At 42.7% G+C, this 25,646-nt stretch overlaps 1 protein-coding gene across 1 annotated transcript in view; it reads left to right on the forward strand.

Annotated features, from left to right (window-relative positions):
• Positions 1–25,646, forward strand: part of EPG5 (ectopic P-granules autophagy protein 5 homolog) — a 104,742-nt gene that overhangs the window by 72,119 nt on the left and 6,977 nt on the right. Inside the window, 11 exon segments of the mRNA XM_030335806.1 lie at positions 1,899–2,047; positions 2,613–2,814; positions 3,377–3,449; positions 5,487–5,590; positions 10,152–10,327; positions 13,475–13,660; positions 14,156–14,365; positions 15,297–15,441; positions 22,111–22,353; positions 23,611–23,827; positions 24,008–24,223. Coding sequence (XP_030191666.1) covers positions 1,899–2,047; positions 2,613–2,814; positions 3,377–3,449; positions 5,487–5,590; positions 10,152–10,327; positions 13,475–13,660; positions 14,156–14,365; positions 15,297–15,441; positions 22,111–22,353; positions 23,611–23,827; positions 24,008–24,223 — 1,921 coding nt within the window.

The following is a 25,646-nucleotide window of genomic DNA, read 5'->3' on the forward strand; positions in this document are numbered from 1 at the left end:
CGAGCCCCGCGTCAGGCTCTGGGCTGATGGCTCAGAGCCTGGAGCCTGCTTCTGATTCTGTGTCTCTCTCTCTCTGCCCCTCCCCTGTTCATGCTCTGTCTCTCTCTGTCCCAAAAATAAATAAACGTTGAAAAAAAAAATTAAAAAAAAAAAAGAAACCATTTAATGAATAGGTTAATGATTTTATATATTGGACTATCTGAAGAAATACTGAAATGTGTGGTCTCATTTTCAAGCTTTCATTGTTTCCTGTGGAGGCCAGTTGCAGGGTGGGTGGAGAATGGTTGCAGGAGAGGTATTTGTGTGACTTTGATCCATACTTGCATAACTAATTTTTGTTTTAAATTTTCAAAATTTGATCAAGTATACATTGTGGGTTTTTTCCCCGAAACCTTTTTAAGGAATTGTAAATGGTGTGTGCAGGCAACCATTGACTTGCATTTAACAGGAAATTTATACTTCCCAGGAAGAGTAATTCAGTTAAAAGCCTGGGAATGACAGTACCACCCCTGTCAGATTCTATGACTTCTAGCCTCCTGGTTTCCCTTTCCTCCCTGGGGAGGGTGTTGCTGTTCTCGGGGCTCTATCCTTTGCTTTTCTATGATTTTCCTTCTTCGTGGGCATGCCCGTTGTTTTCCCTGGCTTCACTACCCTCTTCTAGGTGTGCCTGACTCCCACACCTGTAACTTGATTCTGGGGCTCTGCCCCAGGAGCCGGACCACAGTAGCCATTCACCACAGACCCTTCACTGTTCCCTAGACATCTCTCGCTCACCATATTGCAGCTGCCTCATCATCTCTCCTCTCAGATATACCAGCCTCGGTTGTCCTTCGTGATCCTCATGCCATCTCTGGGTGGGAAGGGCCTGAGGAGGTCTGAGTCCTGGCCTCTGGGTGTGAGACTTACCAGGAGCACAGTGCTGTCCGTAGTGTCTGTTTTGCATGCTGTGTCTGTGTTGCTTTAGGTTTTGCCTGTTGAGGGAGTGGAGTTTCAGGAGTAAGTACGAGGAGAGAGCCTAGATTCTGAGGTTCCATTCTGCAACCCAGTCTCCCTTGTCCTGTTATTGCTGTTTCTCTCACAGCTTCATCCAGAAGAGTGGCACTTTTACCATTCCCCAGGTAGGGGCTGGTAGGCAGGATTCCCCACTCCCAACACTGGATTCCAGCCCCGATGACTCCGGCTGTGCTCACTCCTAGCAGAGTCACTAGGAACCAGGAAAGTCAAGAGGGAAAGTCAAGTGTCCGGGTGGACAGTTCTTTTAATAGGTTCTCATTACTGTGGCCTCTTCACCATAGATCTGTATGAATTTGTTTTGGATTTTTATTTAATTTTCATTCGTTTGGGTTTGTTTTTAATTTTAATTTTTTTAATGTTTTTATTTTATTTTATATTATTTATTTAAAAAAATTTTTTTCTTAATGTTTATTTATTATTGAGAGACAGAGATAGAGCACGAGCATGGGAGGGGCAGAGAGAGGAGGAGACACAGAATCTGAAGCAGGCTCCAGGCTCCAGGCTGTCAGTGCAGAGCCCGACGCGGGGCTCGAACTCACAAACCATGAGATCATGACCTAGCTGAAGTCGCACGCTCAACTGACTGAGCCACCCAGGCGCCCCATTAATGTTTTTATTTTATTTTTGAGAGAGACAGAGTGTGAGCAGGGGAGGGCAGAGAGAGAGGGACACACAGAACCCGAAGCAGGCTCCAGGCTCTGAGTTGTCAGCATAGAGCCTGACGTGGGGCTCGAACTCACCAGCCGTGAGATGCTTAACCAACTGAGCCACCCCAGGCGCCCCAAAATTTCGTTCCTTTGTAAAGTACACGTGTTCTTTGATTCAAGTTGAAAAAGTTAGTTTGTGAAAGATGCTAACTTGCTGTCCTCTTCCCGCCCCACAAGGCTCCGCGGAGCAGCTGCTGAGCCCAGAGTGTTGGAAAGCCACTCTGAGAGCCCTGGGCTGCTGTGCCCCAAACTGCCAGCAGGGGGCAGCTTCTGCCGAGAGCTCAGTGCTTCAAAGCTCTCCAGATGTTCTCTTGTCCGATAAGCAGGTGTGTAGCTTTTGGTGTTTGAAGTTTATGTCTCTGCATTTCTTTTCTGTTTCCTCCCCTATTTTTTAAACAGTTGGGACACATTCAAAATTTATATCTAAAAAGCTGCACTCTTATGGATTATCTTTAAGAGCCCTGTGTTTTCCTTTGTCTCTTGCTTCCTCCCATGCCCCCTTTGCCTTTCTCTCACACCTCAGAGTCTGATTCTTGCCCATCCATTTAGGAGCAGCCCAGGCCGCCCCGTTAAACCTCCCCTCACCACCTTAACCCATCCAATTCTTAAGCTTACACCCCTGGCACCTTTGGTCAGATTTTCATGCGGTGTCCCATGGGGCTGGGCTCCTCATTTTGTCAATTTTATGTGCTATGGGTCCATGTGAGAATGTACTGGACAGAATGGTTCCTCTGCTTTAGAAAAAGAGTTTGAAATCTGCCGATTTACTTTTCATATGCAAACACCTTTGCAACTGTGTTACAAAGTCTGAGCCCTCTGTCACAGTCCTCTGTAGTAGCTGCTGAAAGTAGACATTGGGTGAGGATTCTTTGACCAGTCATTCTCTTCCAGGTAATGGAGACGATACAGTGGCTCTCAAATTTTTTTTACAAGCTTCGCTTATCCACATTGGACTTTAAAAGCTTTGGTTTATTCTCAAAATGGAGTCCTTACATGGCTGATATGAAGACACTCTTGGGCTATCTTGTTAAAAGGCTGCTTGACTCAGAAATGGCCTGCTTGGCTCAAGACCCATCTGCCAGCAGCAAAGCAGGTAACATGCCTTTAGTGCAACAAGGAGTGGGGTGTTCTGACCTTCCATTAGAGGAGACTTGAATAGACACATGAAGAGATTTAAATCTTAGCCATAAAATTAAATATCTGAGTGTCAAGAAGAAGAAACAGGAAATATGCAGTGTAGGTGTGAACCCATCTATGTGTCATACCTCTGTTCCCCCGCACAGGGGTGCCTGCTTCAGCTTGTCTCTGCCCCTCCTTCATAGAGCAGGGTGCAAGGAGATGGGTTTCAGTCTCTAACTCTTTCTTCCTGTTCTTTATCTTGCTCAGGAAAGGGTTCTGAATATTTAAGCTTTTATCGTTAAAATATACGCAATAAAAAATTATCCATGACCCTGTGTTGTAATAAAAATTCTTCAAGAAATTCCATTGCAGCAAATGAAAACACAGACATAGTTATTAAGAAACATGTTGTTTGCATATCAACATAGGTTTGTGAGTATATAGATGAGAAGAAGTAGATTTTTTTTAGTGTTACCAATGATAATTGACAAAGGATGAGCTTGTTTCTTGTCTCTAAAAATTTTGCTTTGTTTTAGTGCTGAGATCCCTACATTCAGTAATCATCCAGCTCTTTAAGCCATGGATCTTGGTTTTAGAGGACAATGAAAGGTAAATTGTTTTTCAGGTATTCAAATTCCTTTGAAATTTATAGACTTAAAATTCTGAGGGGATTTTGGTATAAGGGATGCATTCATGGATTTGATTTTTTATGTAGGGCCATATTTAAATTTAGAAAATGCTTCCTTATTGTTTTTTTAATTTTTATTTAATTTATTTTTTTAAATTTACATCCAAGTTAGTTAGCATATAGTGCAACAGTGATTTCAGGAGTAGATTCCTTAATGCCCCTTACCCATTTAGCCCATCCCCCCTCCCACACCCCCTCCAGTAACCCTCTGTTTGTTCTCCATTTAGGAGTTTCTTATGCTTTGTCCCCCTCCCTGTTTTTTTAAAAATTATTTTTGCTTCCCTTTCCTTATGTTCATCTGTCCTGTGTCTTAACGTCCTCATATGAGTGAAGTCATATGATTTTTGTCTTTAATTTCACTTAGCATAATACCCTCCAGGTCCACCCATGTAGTTGCAAATGGCAAGACTTCATTCTTTTTGATTGCCGAGGAATACTCCATTGTATTTATATACTACCTCTTCTTTATCCATTCATCCATCGATGGACATTTGGGCTCTTTCCATACTTTAGCTATTGTTGATAGTGCTGCTATAAACATTGGGGTGAACGTGCCCCTTCGAAACAGCACACCTGTATCCCTTGGATAAATACAGAGTAGTGCAATTGCTGGGTCGTAGGGTAGTTCTATTTTTAATTTTTTTGAGGAACCTCCATACTGTTTTCCAGAGTGGCTGCACCAGTTTGCATTCTCCCCATAGAAAATGCTTCCTTATGAAGGGAACTTAAGACATTTTCTGTTAGTGGAATTGCTAGTCTGGTCGATCAGAGTTACTATCTTAATACTAATTTCGAAGCAAAACTGGACACTCATTTCCTTTTTTTCCACAATGAAGACATTGAATAAATTTTGGTCCTTAATTTTGGAAAAATTGTTCTCTTGAATTTGAATTTGATAATACGATACTATAAAATATGAGAGTAACTTGATTTTATCCAGTACCTCAGTTATTTTTTGGAAGTAAGTTGGCTTTCGAATTACTGGGTGGGAATTAACGTGAGCTCTGCAATTAAGTGAAAACATGGTGTTGTGAGCATTCAAACGAGAGGTGTAGAACTGCTCATATGCAGTAGCTGCCTTATGAGTCTTTTCCCCGAAAGGCATACAGACAAAGCTACATGAACTTGTCGGGAGCTTGTTAACATTACGCCAGTGCTAGATATCTCAGTATTTAAGGTACCTTCACAAATATTGATCTATTCCCAAGACTCAGAGAACAGGAATGGCTTTCTCCAGTTCCACAGCCAGTGGGGGCAGAACTGAGAGCAGAGCTCAAGGCTCTGACTTCCATGTCAGATCTTTGTATTAACCTGTGCTGCTCCAGGGGCTCATTGAGGAAAATAGAAAAGGTTCTGGATCTTTTCTTTTGCTAGAGAACTATCCTTAATCTACAAGCTTCAGGATTTTGCACAGATTCTAAGACTGCTGGCAGTAATGCAGACTGCTGTTTATTTCTAGGAAGAATTAATGGGATTTATTTTGATATTGAACTTTCTGGACCCAGTTCAGAAACTAAAATGATCATGTAAAGAGTTTTTTTCTTTGGTTATTTCCTGTCCCTTTTTGGTCATCTTTTTTGTTATGTGGATTTTTTTTTTTTCTTTTTTTCATGTTTTGGGTAGAGAAAACTGTTGAAGCCACTTAGCGGCATATACCTAAGACATTTGAAATGTAACCAAGATACACAGGGTGTAAATTAGGTATAAAAAGGTGTTAATTTATGTAGGTAACACATCTCTGACTTAATTGCATTGGAATAAACGTTGAGAAGGAAACTAAATTGTATGGCTGATATTATGAGCCTCCCGGAATTTCCAGCTGTTAGACTGGTCTAAATGTGTCTTTGGGCTACGGAATACAGTGTTCTCTAGGACATAGGCGGTCCCTAGACTCTGGGGCCTAGAATAATTTAGTCATGGTGCTTTCATTTCTAAGTGTGTGCTTCTTTTATTTGAAGCAGCCAACGACATTACCCCTGGCTGGAGAGTGATGCTGTGGTGGCCTCAAGCATCGTGCAGCTGTTCACTGACTGTGTTGATTCATTGCATGAGAGTTTTAAAGGTAGGAAGAGGTTACGTTATGTCTCTGGTTGGCTGTCACTTTTTCCCTTAGTCATTCGGTTAATCTTTGGCCTCTGCTTTCCCTACTTTATTTAATTTTATTTTAGTCGGGGGGCAGTCATCTTTGACCAAAGACGGTCACTGATACAACTGGTTAGCATGAAGTTTGTAACATCATACGTTGTTTGTAAGGCAGCTCCGAGCTTCGCCAGCCATGGCAAATAGGCAGCCGTTCTCTTCAGATACTCTCTGGCCCTCATGTTGAACCTCGTTCTCTCTTCTGTGCCTCTAACTCCTTTTTCATCTTCTCTTTCTGTGCTTCATTTTGGGCAAAGGCTTGAGGTCTCTCTTCCAGTTTACTCAGTCTCCCCAGTCCTGTCTAACCTGCTTAACAACAACAACAACAACAACAAAAAGCTTTGAGTTTCTTATTTCAGTATCTAGAAGTTGTATTTGTTTTTCAAATCTACCCTGTTTCTTTTTGATAGCATCTGATTTCTTTTTTTGTTTAAAATTCTAATTGTTATTTCTTTGAAATGTTTAAACATACTTTGCTTTATGACCTGTGTGCGGTAGTAATTATCTGAAGTCCCTGCTGGGGACACCTGGCTTATGCTACAGTTGGATGTTCCTTTAGATTCTCATACTTAGAGGCTTGTTTCCTTGTGTATTTTAAAAAAATGTTCACTTATTTTGAGAGAGAGGAAGTGTGCGTGTGCACACACAAGTGGGGGAAGGGCAGAGAAGCAAAGAGAGAGAAAGGAGGCGAGAGAGAATCCCAAAGAGGCTCCATGCTTAGCTCAAAGCCTCACTTGGGGCTCGATCTCAGAACTGTGAGATCATGACCTGAGCCAGTAGATATCAAGGGTTGGATGCTTAACCGACTGAGCCACCCAGGTGCCCCTCCTTTTGTATCTTTTTGTTTGTTTATTTGTTTATTTTGAGAGAGTGCGCAGGAAGGGCAGAGAGAGAGAGAGAATCCCAAGCAGGCTCTGTGCTGTCAGTGTGGAGGGTGACACGGGGCTTGAACTCACAAACTGTGAGATCACAACCTGAGCCGAAATCAAGAGTCAGATGCTTAACCAACTGAGCCACCCAGGCACCTCTCTGTGTATATTTTTAAATTTCGTATTGTGAGCCCATATTTAGAGAGATTTTCTCTGTAGAAATTCCATGAAGACCAGGATGAGGGTATGTCTTCCAGAAAAGATCCTCATTTGTTCCATCTGGAACTATGATTCCTCAGCCTGCGGTTTCTCTCACTACACAGGTATAAGCAGTCAGACCCCAGACTCGCTTGTAGGTGTGCCCAGTTACCACGAACAGCCCCCCCCCCCCCCCCGCTTCCTCCGCTCCAAGTCCAGGTGAAGGCAGAGAAAAGGTTCCTTTCTTCCCCTGATCTGCCCTCTCGGTGAGCGCACAGGCCTTGGGAGACTCCTCATGCTATTAGAGCCCTGCAGAAGCAGACCCCTCGGCATGCAGCTGAGGTCTTGGTGTCTGTTCAGGACTTACGTTTCCTGGGCTCTCTTTGCTTCTGGCCACCCGCATTTGGCCTTGTTGTCTTCCGCTGTGTGTACCTAGCTATGCATTTTGAAAGATGTTTTATTTTACCTACTGTATCCAAATGTTTTATATTGGGAGGTTTATAAGGATATTTGTTCCACTCCACCCAGATTCTTGCGGTTGCCTCCTGTTTTTCTCATTCTAGTTTCTGTTCCTGCCTATTGAATAGATTAATTATTTCCTGAAAACAGTATTTATGTCCTATCATATTCATATTTCCAAACTTTTAAGTGTCGTGTTTTAGCCCAACATTCAGATGTATCTGGCCCAGTGCGCTTCAGCATTGTGCAATGGCTTCCTTATGGAAACCTTCCACTCCAGCCATACTGCTTGACACGCCGTTCCGCCGATGTCCTTGGCCCTCCCCTCACTGTACTTGCTCATGCTGACTCCACTACTGGACGAAGCCTCGGGTCCTTTATATTCTTCTGCACGTGTTTTTGTACACACGTGTTTCTCTTCTGCCTCTGAATCTTCATAGTGCATCTTCATAGTTTGAGTCCTTCAGGAGCAGACGCCGTGGTGGGGTAGAAGGCTACTTGGGATCTTTTTGGGGTGGTACCTGGGAAGATAGGAGGGAGAGGAGCGGCAGTGGGCGAAGAACGCCTTCAGGGCCCGTGCAGGTGTAACACCTGTGAAAGGCGATGGGAAGGAAGAGCAGTGCCTCTGCCCAGGCGCAGCTCCGAGAAAGGGCTGGCCAGCCCAGCAGCGAGCGCCGGGCCAGGATTCCTCACGGAGTGTTCCCCCGGTGGGCAGAAGTGGCCAGCTCTGTGCTCAGCTGTTGGCTCCACTCAGGCACTGCAGTGAGTCCTGAAGGTGCCACGGCCCGACTGGCACGTGCCGTTTCTGACTAGTGTACCTCTGTGGCTGCCGTGGCCTCTGTGGCCGCCATGTGTCTGTGTGGCACTTAGTCACAGACTTAATATGTCATCCAGTCCTTAAAAAAATGTGCACGTGTATAGAAAGATTTAGGTTCACAGCAAAATTGAGCAGAAAGTACAGCAAGTTCCCATATCCCCCCCCCCCCGGATAGCCTCCCCCACTATCAACACCCCCCACCAGAGTGGTACATTTGTTACAGTTGATGAGCCTACGCTGACACATCATTATCACCCAAAGTCATGGTGTATGTTAGGGTTCGCTTTTGATGTTGTACGTTGTTGATTTTGAGAAATGTATGATGACACATACCCACCATTACAGTTCTGCCTATGCTCCCCCCCCACCCACTAATTCTTGGGGAGAATTTTTTTTTTCTTTCTCCGTAGTTTTAGTTTTTCTATAATGCCAAATAATTGGAATCATACATTATGTAGCATTTCATATTGGCTTCTTTCACTTACTATTATGCATTTAAGATTTCTCCAAGTCCTTTCATGGCCTGATAGCTCATTTCCTTTCAATGCTGAACAACATTCCGTTGCCTAGATGTATCCATCCAGTATTTTTTATTGATCTTTTATGTATATGCCTGATCTCTTAAATTTTTTTTTTTCTGACTCCACTGTAAGATGTAAGCTCTAGGCACAGAAACATTCTTTTTATCCCCACAAGACTTGGGCAGTGCCGTAGGTTCAGTGTCTATTTGATAAGTATGGGTTCAATGAGTAACGCATGAAATCCTAATAGTACTCACTTTTTTGCTTTTGTTTTTTTTGGAAAGATAGACTTCTGGCTTCTTCTTACCATCATCAAAAAGATTTGAGCATTAAATTATAATCACAAAGGCTGTATATATTTGGTTTCTTAGTATAAGGGACAAGTACTCTCTTAGGCTCTTGCCTGTGTATATAAAGTAAGAAAGTAGCTTGGGTACAGGAGGGTACATGGCTAACATCAGGAATTGGTAGCTGAGTTCAAGGAGAGGAAACAGCACTGTGCAAAGCAGGAAGAAGTATTTTGTTGTAGCCTTTTAGTGAGGTCTTCTGAACCAGCTCTCTCCTTTTATTTGTGAGAAAATGAAGACCCAAAAAGCAAAATGAATTTATCTGAGCTCACAGAACTTAGGTGTGTCTGGGCTGGAACTAGAAACTCAGTCTTGTCCTAAGAGATTACCTTTTAGACGTCTTGTACCTACATATCCGTACTTATTTAAACAAAACTATTTTTATTCACATTTGAACAAATGCTACTCTTACCTTGTCTTAAGAGGTTAAAAACGTGTTAGTGTTTCATGATTCAGAATAAAGTAAGGATGCGAACCAAGGGCACAGGCATGTTAGAAATGATAAATTGTTTGGTACCGTGGGCTGATGCTTATTTGTCATTTTTCAAAAGCCGCTATTAAGAAACATCATCAGGTTTCTGTTCTTGTTGTGCGTGGCTCTCTCTTCTTTGACTCCATTCATTCCTTTTCATAAAACCAGAAAGTCTGAAAAGTTTTGTTTTAGACAAAACGCCGGTTACATTGCCATGAACTCTTGAGGGCACTGTAGTAATTGATACTGGTGATGATAATACTGAGTGATGATAATACTGAGTGATAACACAGGAGTGTCATTTTAGACTAACTTGGCTGAGTGACAGCAATAATCTAGTTTTACCGCACCAAGGGTTAAGTTTTAGTCATGTGGCACATTTCTTCTTGAGGGGTATTAGATTCCTCCGGGGTGCCAAATGAGTAAGTGCTAAGGCCAGTGGCCGCGTATATGCCGAGGGCAGCAGACTAAAGGGGTACCTGGAAGTGGTTTGGGTTATGCAAGTGTATTTGTGTTAAAAAGCCAAATAGTTAGAAGTTTTAAAGAAACACTGATCGCCCTACTTTCTCCCACATCCCAGCTGCTTATTCCAGTTACCCAAGTGAGTAATTACATACCAGTCTTTCTTAGTAATTTGCCATCAGTTTTTTTTTTCCTGGCACATGAAAATCTTTGAAAGTGAGTAAATATAGAGAACCTTAGGTCTTAGACTTTCAGTGCAAATTTCTGTTTTGTATTAATTTGTTTATTTTTAAAGATAACCCCGAATGTCTTCAGCTGTGTTTTCCGTTTCAATTTCAGATAAGCTGTCACCAGGTGATGATGGAGCCCTCAGGTTGCACCTGCTGCATTACTGTGAAGCATGCACAGCACCCAGAATGCCCGAGTTCATTCTGTATGCTTTCCATAGTGCCTACCAGAAGCTCCCGTGGAGGGACCTGCACCCTGACCAGATGCTCATGGAGGCCTTCTTCAAAGTAAGCCTCACTCCCCGTGGCACAGCCCGGCTTCTGGGCAGCAGCCTGTTCAATGGTTTTTAGCCACAGTTGCGGTGTGGGCTTTCTGTGTGCCTGTGTGGTGCTTGTGTGGAGCATGTGACTTCCCATGGAAATCGTTTCACTGTGTGAGCAGGTGATTGGAAAACACTTCTAGGACCATTTTTATTTTTTTTTATTTTTTTATTTTTTTTTAATTTTTTTTTTTTTAATTTTTTTTTTTTTTTCAACGTTTATTTATTTTTGGGACAGAGAGAGACAGAGCATGAACGGGGGAGGGGCAGAGAGAGAGGGAGACACAGAATCGGAAACAGGCTCCAGGCTCCGAGCCATCAGCCCGGAGCCCAACGCGGGGCTCGAACCCACGGACCGTGAGATCATGACCTGGCTGAAGTCGGACGCCCAACCGACTGCGCCACCCAGGCGCCCCTCTAGGACCATTTTTAAATCCAGAGAAAGATTTTGTCTGTCATATGGCTGTCACCCCCTAGATTTTAGTAATATTGTTCGATGAGTACATAGTTTAATGACTTCGTCATGCTCAATCTTGGTGTTTCTGGGTTTGCATATTTTTCTAGGATGGCATCACCAGACTTTCATACTGTTAAATGTTCTATTAGAGCAAAATGTAATTGGTACTCAAGCCATTAGTTTCTTTAAGCAGTTACATAAGGGAATAATGTTGTAGGAGATAGAAGTGCGTTGTAATGGCCAATGATGCATCATAATCGTATAAAGACTTGAAATGACCTGGAAAAAATGCTAATCTGTGTGTGTGAGTTTTAGCAGTAGAAGCAATAGTTGTGAAAAACAGCCACAGTGGTGTTACTTACCAGCCAGGCAGTGTTGTTGTTCTTAAGTTTATAGTTTTCTTTTTTTTTGTTTGAGAGAGAGAGAGAGAGAGAGAGAACGCACAGGGAAGGGGAGAGGGAGAGAGAATCTTCAGTGGACTCCACGCCCAGTGAGGAGCCTGATGTGGGGCTCAATCTCATTCATGACCATGAGATCACGACCTGGGCTGAAATTGAGAGTCGGACGCTTAACTGACTGAGCCACCCAGGCACCCCTCTTATGTTGCTATTTTTAAAAACCTGTTATAATCTGGTCTTCTTAGCTTTTTACAGTCATTTCCATTTATTTATTCATAGTCACTAGCTCATTTGTGTTCACTCTTAACTTAATGTCAATTGATTACTGGGACACCCTAAGTGCTTTAATTACTGCAGGTCCACAGTGGTTCGCGGCAGTAGTGAAATGTACTGCAGTCCTTCTGTGCTGCACACGGAGACTCACCCGGGATGTTCTTGTCAGCCACTTGTCTGTGGCTGAGCTCCAGGGAAAGCTGAGGACAGTTGTCTCAGAGATAAAAGGTTAGGAATGATTTTGTAACTAGGTTTAGTATATGAGACAGGTCCTAAGTATGTATTTGTCACTGTTACGAACATGGAAGAAAATGTTTGTTTAAAGAGCTGTAATACAGCTTTAAGTAAGAGGGCAGCCTCAGCTGTGTGACAGATTAAACTAGAACAGTCTCTGAAGGGATGCTCTAGACTCTGTGCCTCTAGGAATTTTAGTCTAATGATAGATGACCCCGACCTGCCCAGAAGCTGGAAGCTTTTCAGTTCTATGTGTCTTGCTGGCCTTAGAAGGGATGTTTTTTGAAGGGTTTAGAGTGAGGTTAGAGGTTATTAGGAGGATGAAGAATCATTTTCTAAAAGGGTAAAGAATAAGTGGTTAGTATGATACAATGATGGTAGTCATGGGAGGGCATGAATCATTACCAAGTTCCATTGATTGTGATTTTATAAATGGAGTAGAGCTTTTTAACCTTCATTTTAAACAGAAAAATTTATAGCCAGCCACATTTTATTTTAAACAGACTGTTGAGGGGCGCCTGGTTGCTCAGTCGATTGAGCGTCTGACTTTGACTCAGGTCATGACCTCGCGGTTCATGAGTTCCAGCCCCGCGTCGGGCTCTGTGCTAATAGCTCAGAGCGTGAAGCCTACTTCAGATTCTGTGTCTCCCTCTGTCTCTGCCTCTCCCCTGCTCGTGCTCTGTCTCTCTCTCTCTCAAAAATAAATAAACATTAAAAAAAATGTAAACAGACTGTTGAAATGGGCTAATAAGATAGAACTCTGACATTGATTATATACTTTAAAATATATCTACCACCCCTCCTACCAATCCCTAATGTATTTTAAATAGGATTTAACATTATGAAGTCATCAAAAATCACAAAGACTAATGTTGTGGAGATATTTTTATAACATAACATTACACTAAAAAGGCAGTATAAAAATTATGTACACTGTTATAGTAGGTCTAAAAGTAGAGTCCTAGGACCAGTAGTGTCTGTACCACCGGGAAACTTACTAAAAATCCAAATTCCTGCTCCCACCCTGGATTTAGGAAATATAAAATTTGGCAGCAGGGTCCCACAGTCTGTGTTTTAGTGGGTCTTTAGTGGGGGGGGGGGGTGGGTTCTGATGTATGATCAGCTTTAGGAACCACTGGCTAGTAGATCTCAGTCTTTGACCTGTCCTAGCACATCTGAGGGCTGTAATAGACTCCCCTGAACTTTGGTGACTGACCGTGGCAGTCTGGTTAGAGCTAGGGAAGGTCACTCCTCTCCTATTAAGAATTAGTGGAATAGAGGCACCTGGGTGGCTCAGTAGGTTGAGCATCTGACTCTTGATTTTGGCTCAGGTCATGATCCCAGGGTCGTGGGATTGAGCCCTGTGTCAGGCTCTGTGCTGAGTGTGTAACCTGCTTAAGATATTCTCTCTCTCTCTCTCTCTCTCTCTCTCTCTCTCCCTCCTTTTGTCCGCTGCTCATGCACTCTCTCCCTCTCCCTCCCTCCCTCTCTCTAAAAAAAATAACAAAGAAAAAAAGAATTCGTGGAATAAATAATGAACTCTAAATAAGGTGAAAAATGTACACATTCACTGAGCATGGAAGAAAAAATATGACAAATGTTAAGTCTAAATCTCTGGGGGAAGGATTTATAGATGATTTTTATAATCTGGGAAAAAAGTTATTTTCTAAAATACAATTTAGTAAACACTGATTTATACACATCTTCAAGATAGCTTAAAGCAAAACATTGATTTGAATTCATTTCCCTTTAGGTGGAACGAGGAAGCCCTAAGAGCTGCTTCTTATTTTTGGGGTCTGTCCTGTGCGAAGTCAACTGGGTCAGTGTGCTCTCTGACGCCTGGAGCCCCAGTCCTCACCCAGAGACGCGGAGCATGATTGTCTGCCTCCTTTTCATGATGATTTTATTGGCAAAGGAAGATCAGCTGGTAGACCAAGCAGTAAGTTTGGAGAGCCTGAGATGAAGACTTGGCAAGGCTTCCGAGATCCTCCCTTTCTACGAAGTTGTAGTTTTTCACTGGTTTCCCTAACACCTCTGTCGGTGTGATATCTGCTTGGCATTTGGGATGTGCCTTCAACTAGTGCCTGATTTTCTGGGATCATTCCTAATCGAATTCTGGATCATGAAGGGAGGCACATGGAGTTAGAATATAAAAATCAATTTTATCTTCCATCTCATTAATTGCTAGTTCTATGACTAGATCCAAGAGTTCCTTTGAAAAATTGGGTTCTGAATACTAACAAATCTTAAAGTATTTTTGCCAAGACTTTGGTTATTACTTTCACTAGCACTTCTACTTGAGTAGATACTTCTTTGACATCTTACCTGTTCCATGCTGGTCATGGGCCCTCTTAGTGGTCACTCCATAGACTGGAGACATATTTCTGGGAAATGGGGAACTCCAAAACTAAAGGAGTGTGTGTTTTATTTTCAGGATTCACCTCTGCTGAATCTCCTTGGACAAACAAGCTCACTTTCATGGCATCTTGTAGACATTGTGTCATACCAGAGTGTGCTAGGTTATTTCAGCAGCCATTACCAGCCATCCGTCATCCTGGCAAAGGAACCTTCTGCTGAATTAATCATGAAGCTGCTGAGAGTGTCTGCAGGCCTTTCTGTTCCTACTGACGGCCAGAAACATCTCGTAAGTCGAGTGGGTGCTTTAAAAGGCAGAGTGTTCTTCAGGGTTGTAGTAGTGTAAGTGCTACTGAGGACAGGCTCAAGCCTCGTGATGGCTCAGTTAAAAAAGGTAGAGGAGGGGCGCCTGGGTGGCTCAGTCGGTTAAGCGGCGGACTTCGGCTCAGGTCGTGATCTCGCTGTCCGTGAGTTCGAGCCCCGCGTCGGGCTCTGTGCTGCCCGCACAGAGCCTGGAGCCTGTTTCAGATTCTGTGTCTCCCTCTCTCTGAGCCTCCCCCGTTCATGCTCTCTCTCTCTCTGTCTCAAAAATAAGTAAACGTTAAAAAAAAAAAAATTAAAAAAGGTAGAGGATGTATGTCATGGTGCACTTATTTTGTACTCCTAGAGTTTTTAGTTTTAATTATCTCTCTTGGTCAACCTTCACTTACGGCAGGATCATGGGCTAACGAGAGGTGAAAAAGGTTGGGGGTGGCAGCTGTTGGTTTAGGGATCTGGATGTCCTTGGCAGCAGAATGGCAGGGAAGTTATGAGCACGAGTTTGAGGTCTGACCAACTCCGGTCCCCCGCCCCCTGCCATTGTGACGTTGGTGTTCTCATCTGAATTGGAAATAGTAATACTTGCCCGTAAAGTGTTGTTGTGAGAATTAAATTAGGTAATGAATTGGAAAAGTTTCTGGCAAGTAATTAGTATAGCGTTAATGTTTTTATTAACGGAGTGAAAAAGGAAGAGTGTTCTGGAATTTGGGAGAATGTGTGTTCTAGTGACAGATGTGCGCGTATCCCTAGACACAGGGTCGGTCCTTCCACACACGCCTGTCTTTGTGTGGTCTCCTGCTCTGTTCTCTCTACCCGCTACCAAAGCAGTCAGAGCCGCGGCATGCTCCCCAGCACTTAACACTGCTTGCATGGATTCATATGAATGCTCCTTTTTCTGTCAGGATGCAGTTCCAAAATGCCGAGCCTTCACTCATCAGATGGTTCAATTCCTCAGCTCCCTGGAACAAAATGGAAAAATCACTTTAGCAGCCCTAGAAAAGGAGATGTCTAAGCTCTTAGATGATATCATCGCCTTTAACCCACCTGGTAAGTGGCCACGGCAGTCATGTATTTATTCAGTCGGTGAATCCCTGCCGTGTGTGAGGCCTCGTGAGGTCCGGGAGGCGGGCAGGATGCTTTCAGTCGTGTTCCCGGAGAAGTGATGCGCAGAGAGAGGACTGGCTCCCAGGGACACTGTCATTTCAGCACTGGGGAGGCACGAGTGCTAAGAACTTGAGGAGGGGTTCACACTGTCGGATGCTGGTGTGAGGTTAACTGGACTGAGGGCTAAGCTAGACGACTGGATTTAATGAGTGGGGGGAGCCAGAGACGGCCCGTGAGCAGCATTCCAAGATGCTTTGGCTCTTCCCTGGTGGGCACTCCAGAATCACCTATAGACACGTGAAGAAACTGTGTGCAGAGACTTGTGCTCCCAGCAGTTTGGTGGACTGGGTATCCTGACTGCTTCTGCTGAAAACAACTAAGAATGCTGGAGAAAATGTTTTTATGAAACCAAAAATGAAACTTATCATGGAAAATCTTAGAAGTCAGGACCTAAGTGGAGGAGGAACCTGCAAAGGTAATTGGAGTGCCGAGGCTGGCTTCTCCCATGAAGGCTTTTGTGGAACCTTCTTAGACTGGGTGGAGGCACTAAAGGCCGGGGCTTGCTAGTAATGGGATCCTAAAAGGAGCTCCTGTGCATCACCCACAGGATGGCATCTTCAGGACAAGGGTAGCTAGAGCTTAACCTGCCCCTGGGAGAGGAGGGCAAAGACAGTGGTATGTTTGACCTGGGTGTTGGGGCACATGTCTGTGTGGTGGGCAAAGAGCTACGTCTTTTTGAAAATTAGTAAGTATAAGTTGAAGCACGTCTTTGAATTTGAAGCACAAATTTCCCGCTATCTAGACTGTCAAGAGAAAAATTCCTGTATGTGGAAATTGAGTTCAAGTTGTTCTAGGTTGGCAGTGCCGTTAGATGCCTGGTACAAAGCAACCACAGAGCCACTTTGCAGAAACCTGTCTTCAACTCTGGCCTCAGAGTTCCAAGGAATATGAAATCCTAGTGGAAAAAAAAGTCATAAAACACATAAGGAAACAAGGCCCCACAAGCAAGTCAGCAGAAAATGACAGTAGACTCACACATATAAAGACTTAAGACACTGGAATAATTAATTAGCACAGTAAACTAGTATTTTTAATCTATTTGATGAAATAAAAGATTTGAAAATGTCAGTAAGGAGCAAGAAATTATAGAAATATACAGCTTTGAGAGAGAATCAGATATTCTAGAAATGAAAATATAAAAATTGTGATAAAAACTTGGTAGGCTCAACTCCTCTGAAGAGAAAATTAGTAAGCCGGAAAACGAATATGAAGACAATGTCCAGAATGCAGAACAGACAGAGAAAGCATGTGGAAGTGAGGTTAGAGGGCATGGAGGATAGGCCGAGAAGATTTACCACATATCCAGTCACCCAGTCAGAATTCCAAGAGAAGAGGACAGAACTGGGGGGAGGCAATAAGGAGCTGGAGAGATAGCAGGACTGAGAATTTTCCAGGGCTGATGAACGGAACACTCCTCGGATTCAGTAAACCCAGCAAATCTCAAGAAGGTTGGAGAGAAATTGACATCTGTAAACACTGGTGACACTGCAGAGGTACCAGGGACAAAGGAAACAACTTTCACATGAAGGAAGGAAGGACAGATGGGCGGACACGTTTAAAGGAACAACATTTGCACTGACCGCCGATTTCTCAGTAGCAACAAAGGAAGCTAAGACAGTGGAGCAACTCGAGTGTGCTCCAAGAAAATGACCGTGACCTGGAACTGTCACCTTAGAGATACGGTCTTCAAGGGTAAGGATAAAATAAAGATATTTTCACTGACAATGGAGAGTGTCCCAAAGACATCACTAAAGGCAGTCTTGAAGCATGTTCTTTAGGTAGAAGAGTCATCACGAATAAAAAGAATTGGATTACAAGAAGGAAAAGTAAGCAGAGAAAGTGGTAAAATGTGGTTAATATGAACATAAAATGCCTGTGGAAAGCTACAGTCAGCATGCATTTAGGGGCTTAAAAAGCAAAAGCTGAAATTAAACTATATTACCACGAGTATATAGAAGTGAGGAAGGAGGTTGAGTTAAAAGCATTCTAAAGTTTTAGTATTGTTCGAAAGGGTCAACAAATTGATTAAATTTATACCTTGATGAAATGTGAATGTTGAAATTTCTCAGATGTTCGCTAAAAGAATAGAAATAAAATGTATAATTGCCAAGTTAGTGGAAAGAGATAAAAAGGAATGGCCAAAATGCATTTAGTCCAAAGAAGGCAAGAAAAGAAGCTTGGAGAAGGTGAGAAAAATAACCAAAATGAGGTGGTAGAGTTTACGTCCGTAAATGTTAATGGACTGTTTAAAAGACAGAATTTGTCAGACTGGATTAATAATGCACAACACCAGCTCTAAGCTGTTTATAAAAAGTACATACAAAGCATAGGCTATACAAAGCTTTCTAGAAGGCAGTCATAGCGGGCAGTTACTAAAATAGAAAGCTGGCATAGCTTTCATATTAGACATATTAGGACTATATGGCAGAAAGCATTACAGAGCCAGATGATCTCTAGGGTGTTTTCCTGCCTTGAAGTTGCATGACAGAAAAATAAATAAATAAAAAGCGTTAATAGAGGTAGAGTCATTGGAAATTGATAAAAGTTTTCATATACCAGGAAGATACAATAATGATAAATGTATTTGTACCTAATAACACAGTAGCGACTACAAATACCTGAAGTGAAAATTGACAGAATTAGGAAGAGAAATGTGAAAGTCATTCACAGTAAGAGATGTGGCCACACTTCTGACAGTAATTAATTAAGGAAGGAAAATCAGTAAGGCTCTAGGAAGTCTGATGGCCCAGCTGGCTGTAGTGCCCATGCGGAGGAGATGTGCCCTGTAAACGCAGAACTCACGTGGTGTCAATCTTGCCCGGCACGGGTAAGGAACCTCACCACTTGTTCAGTAGAAAGTCAGTTTCCACCAATCCCAAAGGACTGGTGTGGAACAGACCACGCACATTTTAACCACAGTGCAGTGAACTTAGGAATCAGTAGCAAAATATAATCGCGTGCTGGAATTAAGAAGCAAACTTTAAGTAACTGATGACCAAAGAAGCAATCATAATAGAAATTAAAAATATTTAGAACTGGATACAAAACCAGAATGCATCAAAACTTGTAGGATGCAGCTGCAGTGGCACTTAATTGCTTGGCCTTAAATGCTTATATTAAAATTTTAAAAAGATGAAGGTTAGTAAGGTAAGGATCCAGCTTAAGAGGTTATAAAAAGAACAGCAAAATACAACTAAAGACTGCGGAAGGGAAGAAGTAATAATCCAGAGAAGATAAGTAGGAAGAGACTGAGGATGAAGAACAATGAAAGTGGCCAATACAGGCGTTGGTGAATCTAAATGAAATGTGAGTGTCTAAAACAAGAATAACAGTAATGCCTCCCTGGGTTATGGCACCAGTAGGTTAAAGCCCTTGCATGGTCTGAGAGTCAGTTAACATCAGACTTTGAAAACTCAAGAATGCATGTGTCATTTGTAAGATAACCACCATAAGAATGTTGAGTGTTTAACTTCCAGACGAAAAGAGAAAAAGTACAATAAGGTATAATGAAAGGAAGTAAAAGAGAGAAAAAGGAGTGTGGAATAGGAGGAATAAAGAGAAGATATATCAAAAGATAATAGACTTAGACCCCGTTACGTCAGTAATTACATTAAATATGAATGACTAAAATTGTCACACTGAATAAAGGAAGGAAGAAAAAGATGACCCACTAGAAAAAAATGAACAAAGACCCTTGAATTGACCCTCCACAAAAGAGAATATCTAAATGACCAGTGTATCTACAAAAAGGTGCTAAACCTTGTTAATAATCAGGGAAAATATCGGGGTGCCTGGGTGGCTCAGTCGGGTAAGCATCCGACTCTTGGTTTCAGCTCAGGTCATGATCTCACAGCACAGAGCCTGCTTGGGATTCTCTCACTCTCCTACTCTCTCTGCCCCTCTCCCGTTTATTCACACATGCATGAGCATACTCTCTCTCTCTTTCTCTCAAAATAAATAAGTAAACTTTAAAAAAATAATCAGGGAAATACAAATTAAAACCTTAGAGACATATGATGACATATCCATTAGAATGGCTAAAATTAAAAAGGTTTCAATACTAACTGTTGGCAACCATGTAGATCAGAGTAACTCTCGTGTACTGCTGATCACAGAGTATATTGGTACAACCTTTTTTAGAAGTTTGCTATGATCTACTGGTTTGCATATCTTACAACTCAGAATTCTGCTCCTAGAATATTCTAAAAGAAATGCACCTGTGCCCTGGGAAATATGAACAGTGTCTGTAGCTATGCATCTAAGGGAGTCCAAAACCGAAAAGAGCCCATTTTTTCAGTAGAAAGGACAAATTGTTGTATATTTGTATAATAGAATACAACAGTGAAAATCTGCCTCATCATGGGTGAATCTCACAAACTTTTAAATATTTACTTAAATACTGTTTGAGAATAGGTGATTGTAGTGTACTATGCTGGGAAGCATAGTCATTTAAAGCTGGTGGCACTGAGCAGATTGGAATTGGTGAACAAGAAATCAGTTGAAATTTCTCGAACATATCTGCAATATAGATTTACCATACAGGGCATGTAATATGGCAGTCAAAAATAGAGATTCTGGAACCAAACTGCCTGCTTTATCCACTTGCTAACTATGTGATCTTGTAGAAGTTGTGTAACTTCATCTGCAGACTGGGCATAATAATCGTACCTGTCTCATGTGGATAGTGTAAGCACGGAATGAGTGTATGCCTGGAGCTGTAGCATCGGTCTGGCAAGTCAGTAACTCAGTGAATGTTAAAAAAGGAAAGAAAAGAAAATTACCAGACAGTACTGGAGAGGCTGTTTTAGAATTGATCAAATGGGTTTAGGCCCTGAAGATTAGCTAATAGCTGGCCAAGCACAGGAGAGGAGGGCTTTCTTGAAAGATCTTAATCAGAAGAGTGATGGGATCAGATCTGGTTTTTCAGAAAACATTTGTTGGCTGTGTTGATGATGCATAGGGAGAGGCAAGGGTGGGATCTATTAGGAAGTTTATTGTAGTAGTTTTTTGTTCCTGTGAGTCATAATTAAAAGGCAGATTCAAATTAAAATAGCTATTGGACTGAAATTCATAGATAATGCCTTAATAAAGAATACCTGTGGGGTGCCTCGGTGGCTCAGTTAAGCGTCCAACTCTTGATTTCAGCTCAGGTCATGATCTCATGGTTCACGAGAGCCCTGTGTCAGGCTCAACGCTGTCAGATTCTGACAGCTAGGGATTCTCTGTTTCCTTCTCTCTCTGCCCCTCCCCTGCTCATGCTTGCTCACTCACTCTCAAAATAAATAAATAACCTTAAAAAAAAAAGAGTATCTCTACCCATAGAAATACATGAAAAAATAGGTATTCATATATAGGTTGTTTCTAAAACCTTTGTTTTTGAAGTCCTTGCTTGATAATAAGTAGGAGTGTTGTTGTTTTTTTAATGTTTATTTATTTTTGAGAGAGAGGGAGTGAGCAGGGAGGAGGAGAGAGAGAGGGAGAAAGAATACAAGCAGGCTCCACGCTATCAGCACAGAGCCCGATGCAGGGCTTGAACTCATGAACTATGAGATTGTGACCTGAGCCGAAATCAAAAGTCAGACGCCCAACCTGACTTGCCACCCAGGTGCCCCGATAAGAAGTAGGTCTTATAGTAACATTAAGTTAGGGTTTATTCAACACTTGTGAGTGGGTGAGTTTGGTTTGATAGGTGTGATGAGCAAGACCAAGACTCCCCTACTTTCATTGATGTGAGTACCGAAGCCTTGTGATAAGAAAGCCCCAGTTCTAGTTCAGTAAGAATTTTTACCTAACTCAAGGAGAGCTAGAAGGAGCTGGCAACAACCGTGGCCTGTTGGATTGTCTTTTCCATGAACTCCCGGTGAAATGTTTTCTATTTGGGGATGTGAAGAAGGAATCCACCTCAATAACGTTTTGCAGTTCTCTTGTAGAATGAATTTGCTTTTTCTCGTCCTCTGTTCTCTTTTCATCTCAATTTTTTGGAAAGACCCATTATATTGCCCGTCTGTCCACTTTTCTTACTGAAAAAACAAAGAAAGAAATAAAAACTGCTTAAGTGAGGAGTTCTTTTGAAAAGGTTTAAAAGGGTTTTTCTTTTCCTTACTTTTATATTTAGTTTTAAGGAATAACCTCTATTCCTTGTAAATCACTCCAGAATATCTACAGCTTTGGCACTGGTGAGTGGAGGTACTGTTTCTAGACAGTTTACCAGGTGGCTTTTGAGATCTGTGAGCAAAGTCTGGATGATAAAGTCTAAGTAAGCATGTTCTGATAAATAATTTAGTCTTTTACCAGCTTGATGTCTATTTATTGAAATATAGCTCAGCCGCCTCCCGTAACCAGGGATCTCTCAGTGGTTCCTCCTTTGCCCTTACGAAGTACTGATGTGCTGCATCCTGTCCTTAAAAGCTACACCCCATGCAGAGTGTTCCTTCTGGTCCTTCAAGATCAGTGACCAGAACTGTAAAGTGTGCCCCGGAGTGTGGCCAAGATCGGGCACATTGACATCGCCATTCCTGCAGCCACTCACGATGTGTCTGTGCTCCCCTGCAGACATGGACAGCCAGACCCGCCACATGGCGCTCAGCAGCCTCTTTATGGAAGTCCTGATGATGATGAACAACGCAACTATTCCAACGGCAGAGTTCCTCCGGGGCAGTGTCCGCACCTGGATTGGGCAGAAGGTGCACGGGCTGGTGGTCCTGCCTCTCTTAACAGCAGCCTGTCAGAGCCTGGCTTCTGTCCGCCACATGGCTGAGACGACAGAAGCCTGCATCACTGCCTACTTCAACGAAGGTACGAGGCTCTCTTTAGGATGGTCTTTTCCAGGGGAGAGTAAAGCTTTCTCAGAAAGATGTACCTTTCTGGACCCTTCCAGTGAGCGATTTGTTTGTTAATGTAGCTGATGTTTCACAATGTATTTTGTATTGTCCACAAAGATCTGCAGTTAGTGTGAGAACCTATGGCCCGTGTCTGTTAGTACAGTCCTGTTTCAGTGGAGGGAACCTCCAATTCATTTTACAGTGGTTTTGGAGGTCAGACCGGCTCTTTTATGGGAGGCAGGTCATGTAAAGTCACAGGCCTAGCCATGATCTTCTAAAGAAATGCTATAAACCAGAATCTTTATAAGACCCACTATGTTAATATTCTTTATTTTTGTCACATTTTAAAATGAGTTTTCATGTGTGTCTTTTATTGCTTCTTGTCACATCTTTTACACTATTACAAAGAGATCAAAGCCCATCCCCCCACCCCCACCTTTTAAAAATCATTCTTATTCCCTAACCTCCCTCTAACTCGATTCTGGAAACATTGTGGTCTGGTTAAGAAGAATTGCTCGGATGAACATTCTCAGCTGTGATAGCCAGATACACATCATTGTGCACACAGTAGGAGAGAAGGAAGGGTATTAGAGCAAGAAGGCCGGGAAGTGCCCGTCACCTGCTGCTGCCCTTCCTTGACAACCCATGAACAGTGCATGTCCCTGTGTCCCCCCATGGAAGGTGCTGCACATGTCACCATCTCCCCACTGTCATTCCCCCAAAGAATTGAGAACCACTAGGATAACATTCCTGCTTCAAATTCATTCGGGTTGCTAAAATCAAAAATTTTTTTTTCAGTTTGTGAAACAGTTTTAAGGATTTCTGTTGAGGTATGAGTCAAACCAAGCCCTGAAAAGTAGAAATACTTCTGTCAAATAGAGTAATAATAATTTCCTTGAGAAAAGCATATTCACAACCCACTTAAAAGGTATTAGATGAAGTTAAAACCCTTAGGTGACTTGGACAGGCAGTACCTACCTGTGATTTTAAGGTATTAAAAGGGAGAGAAGGGTGATTCTGACCTCTTGCCCTCTAGCCGTGGATGGGCACTTAGCGTGAGGACTTCCCAGTCTATGCCATGAGGCACGTTTCACTTGTGTGGCCTCCAGGGCCCACGTGGGCTTGACATGAAGCCTAAAGTGAAGAGGCCCATTCCAGCAGGTAAATAATTTCATTCTTGTGTTCATCTTGCTATCTTTCCTTGTTTTTTTTTTTTTTTTTTTTTTTTCAGGCTCCCTCAGTCAGAATTTAGGATGGGGCCCCATTCTGGTGTCCCTCCAAGTTCCGGAGCTCACCATAGAAGAATTTCTGCAGGAGTGCCTGTCCCTCGGCAGCTACCTGACTCTCTATGTCTACTTGCTACAGTGTTTAAACAGCGAACAGACTTTAAGGAACGAAATGAAAGTGCTTCTCACCCTGAGCAGGTGGTTGGAGCAGGTGTACCCCGGGTATGTTGGCCCTGTGGCTGCTCTGTCCCTGTGTTAACACGCTGGGCTGTCAGCCAAAGCTTTGAAAGTACCAAGTGTCCCCCATACTTAAAATTCAAATGTGGAATTTCAATTAAACAGGAGCGGAAAGAAGCCACCTCTAATTGTGTTTTCCTCCTGGGCACCCCCCCCCCCCCCCAGCTCCGTGCAGGAAGAGGCCAAGCTGTTTTTGTGGTGGCACCAAGTCCTGCAGCTGTCCCTGATTCAGACGGAACAGAGTGACTCGGTCCTGATAGAGTCTGTCGTTCGAATTCTGCTCATGCTTCAGAGCAGACAGAGCCAGCTGGCCGAGGAGAGGCTCAGCTCCGGGATTCTGGGGGCAATCGGGCTGGGCCGGAAGTCGCCCCTGTCCAACAGGTAAGCAGGCGCCTGCCACTGCTCTTCCCACTGGGCCTCAGCATCTGCCCCTGCTTGGGGACTGGGATACTTGAGTAGGCTTTTTGACTTCAGGGCTAGGTCCCCTCATAGATTAAGGGGGGAAAAATCAGCTTGATTACATCTTTATATATTACAAAACATGTTTATTTTTTGTAAACAACTTTGTTTTCACATTTAAAGAATGTTTTCTTAGTAATATCTCTCGTTGTATTTTGACTGTGTAACCTGACCACACTGCTGATTTCTTTCTGGCTTTGAGCCAGCGATGGTGTGTAAAGTTAGGTTATAATACCCCAGTTAGTTGCTTCACTGCCTGTACTTTGTCAGGGCAGCGCAGGCCCATGAGGGACTCAGTCTCCTAGAACTGTGAATCACGATGAGTTCAAGTCCACTGATGAGAGGGATAAGTAATGAGAAACAAGTCTAAGTTTTTGTTGCTGAAAATTGCAAGGCATGGAAGAATTTGCCACTGGCCTCCAATTTTTATCTCCCTTATTTGCATAGTGGTTTTCTTCCCTAGCCTTTATCAGGGTTGAAAAGAGTTCTGCCATTGTGATGTCAGCATTCTTGTAGAATAGCCCATTGCAACTTCAGGAATCAGTCCAGACCAGGTCACATCATGTGTCTTTGTTTGTGGTAGAATTTAGCAGGAGTATGTGACTTTGATTTACTTAAATTGTGGCAGACTACACATAACGTAAAATTTATTACGGTAACTCTTTTAAACTATACAATTCAGCGGCGTTTAATACATTGACAGTGTTGTACTCATTGCCACTGTCTAGTTCAGACATGTTTCTGTCTTCCCAACAGGAAATCCCATACTTGTTAAACAGTTAACTCCCTATGTCCCTCTCCCCTGAGTCTCTGGCAGCCACTAAGTGACCTTCTGACTTTATTATATCCTTTCTGGACATCTCATAGAAATGGAATCATATACTGTGTGGCCTCTTGTGTCTGGCTTCTGTGACTTCACCTGAAGTTGCAAGACTCACCCATGTTTAATCATGAATCAGTACCTCACTCCTTTTTATGGCTGAGTAATATTCAGCCATGTGGATGTGGTATGGATGTACCACATTTTGTTTATCCATTCATCAGTGGATAGACATTTGGGTTTTTACACTTTTTGGCTGCTATGAAGTTTGTTAACAAACTTTTGCTGCACATGTTTTCAGTTCTTTTGAGTATGTGCCCAGGAGTAGAATTGCTGGGTCATATGGTTTCTCTGTGCTTAAGTTACTGAGTAACTGCCCAAATCCATTTTCCTGCACCAGTTTTTACATTCACACCAGCAGTGCCTGAGGTTCCAGTTATTCTACATGTTTGCAACAGTCTGAATGTTAGTTACGTTTTTTGGGCAGTGATGATGGAAAGGAAGGTTAAGGCTCCTTCTTGGTCA

The sequence above is a fragment of the Lynx canadensis genome, chromosome D3, assembly GCF_007474595.2.
Source record: "Lynx canadensis isolate LIC74 chromosome D3, mLynCan4.pri.v2, whole genome shotgun sequence".
Taxonomy (NCBI): domain Eukaryota; kingdom Metazoa; phylum Chordata; class Mammalia; order Carnivora; family Felidae; genus Lynx; species Lynx canadensis.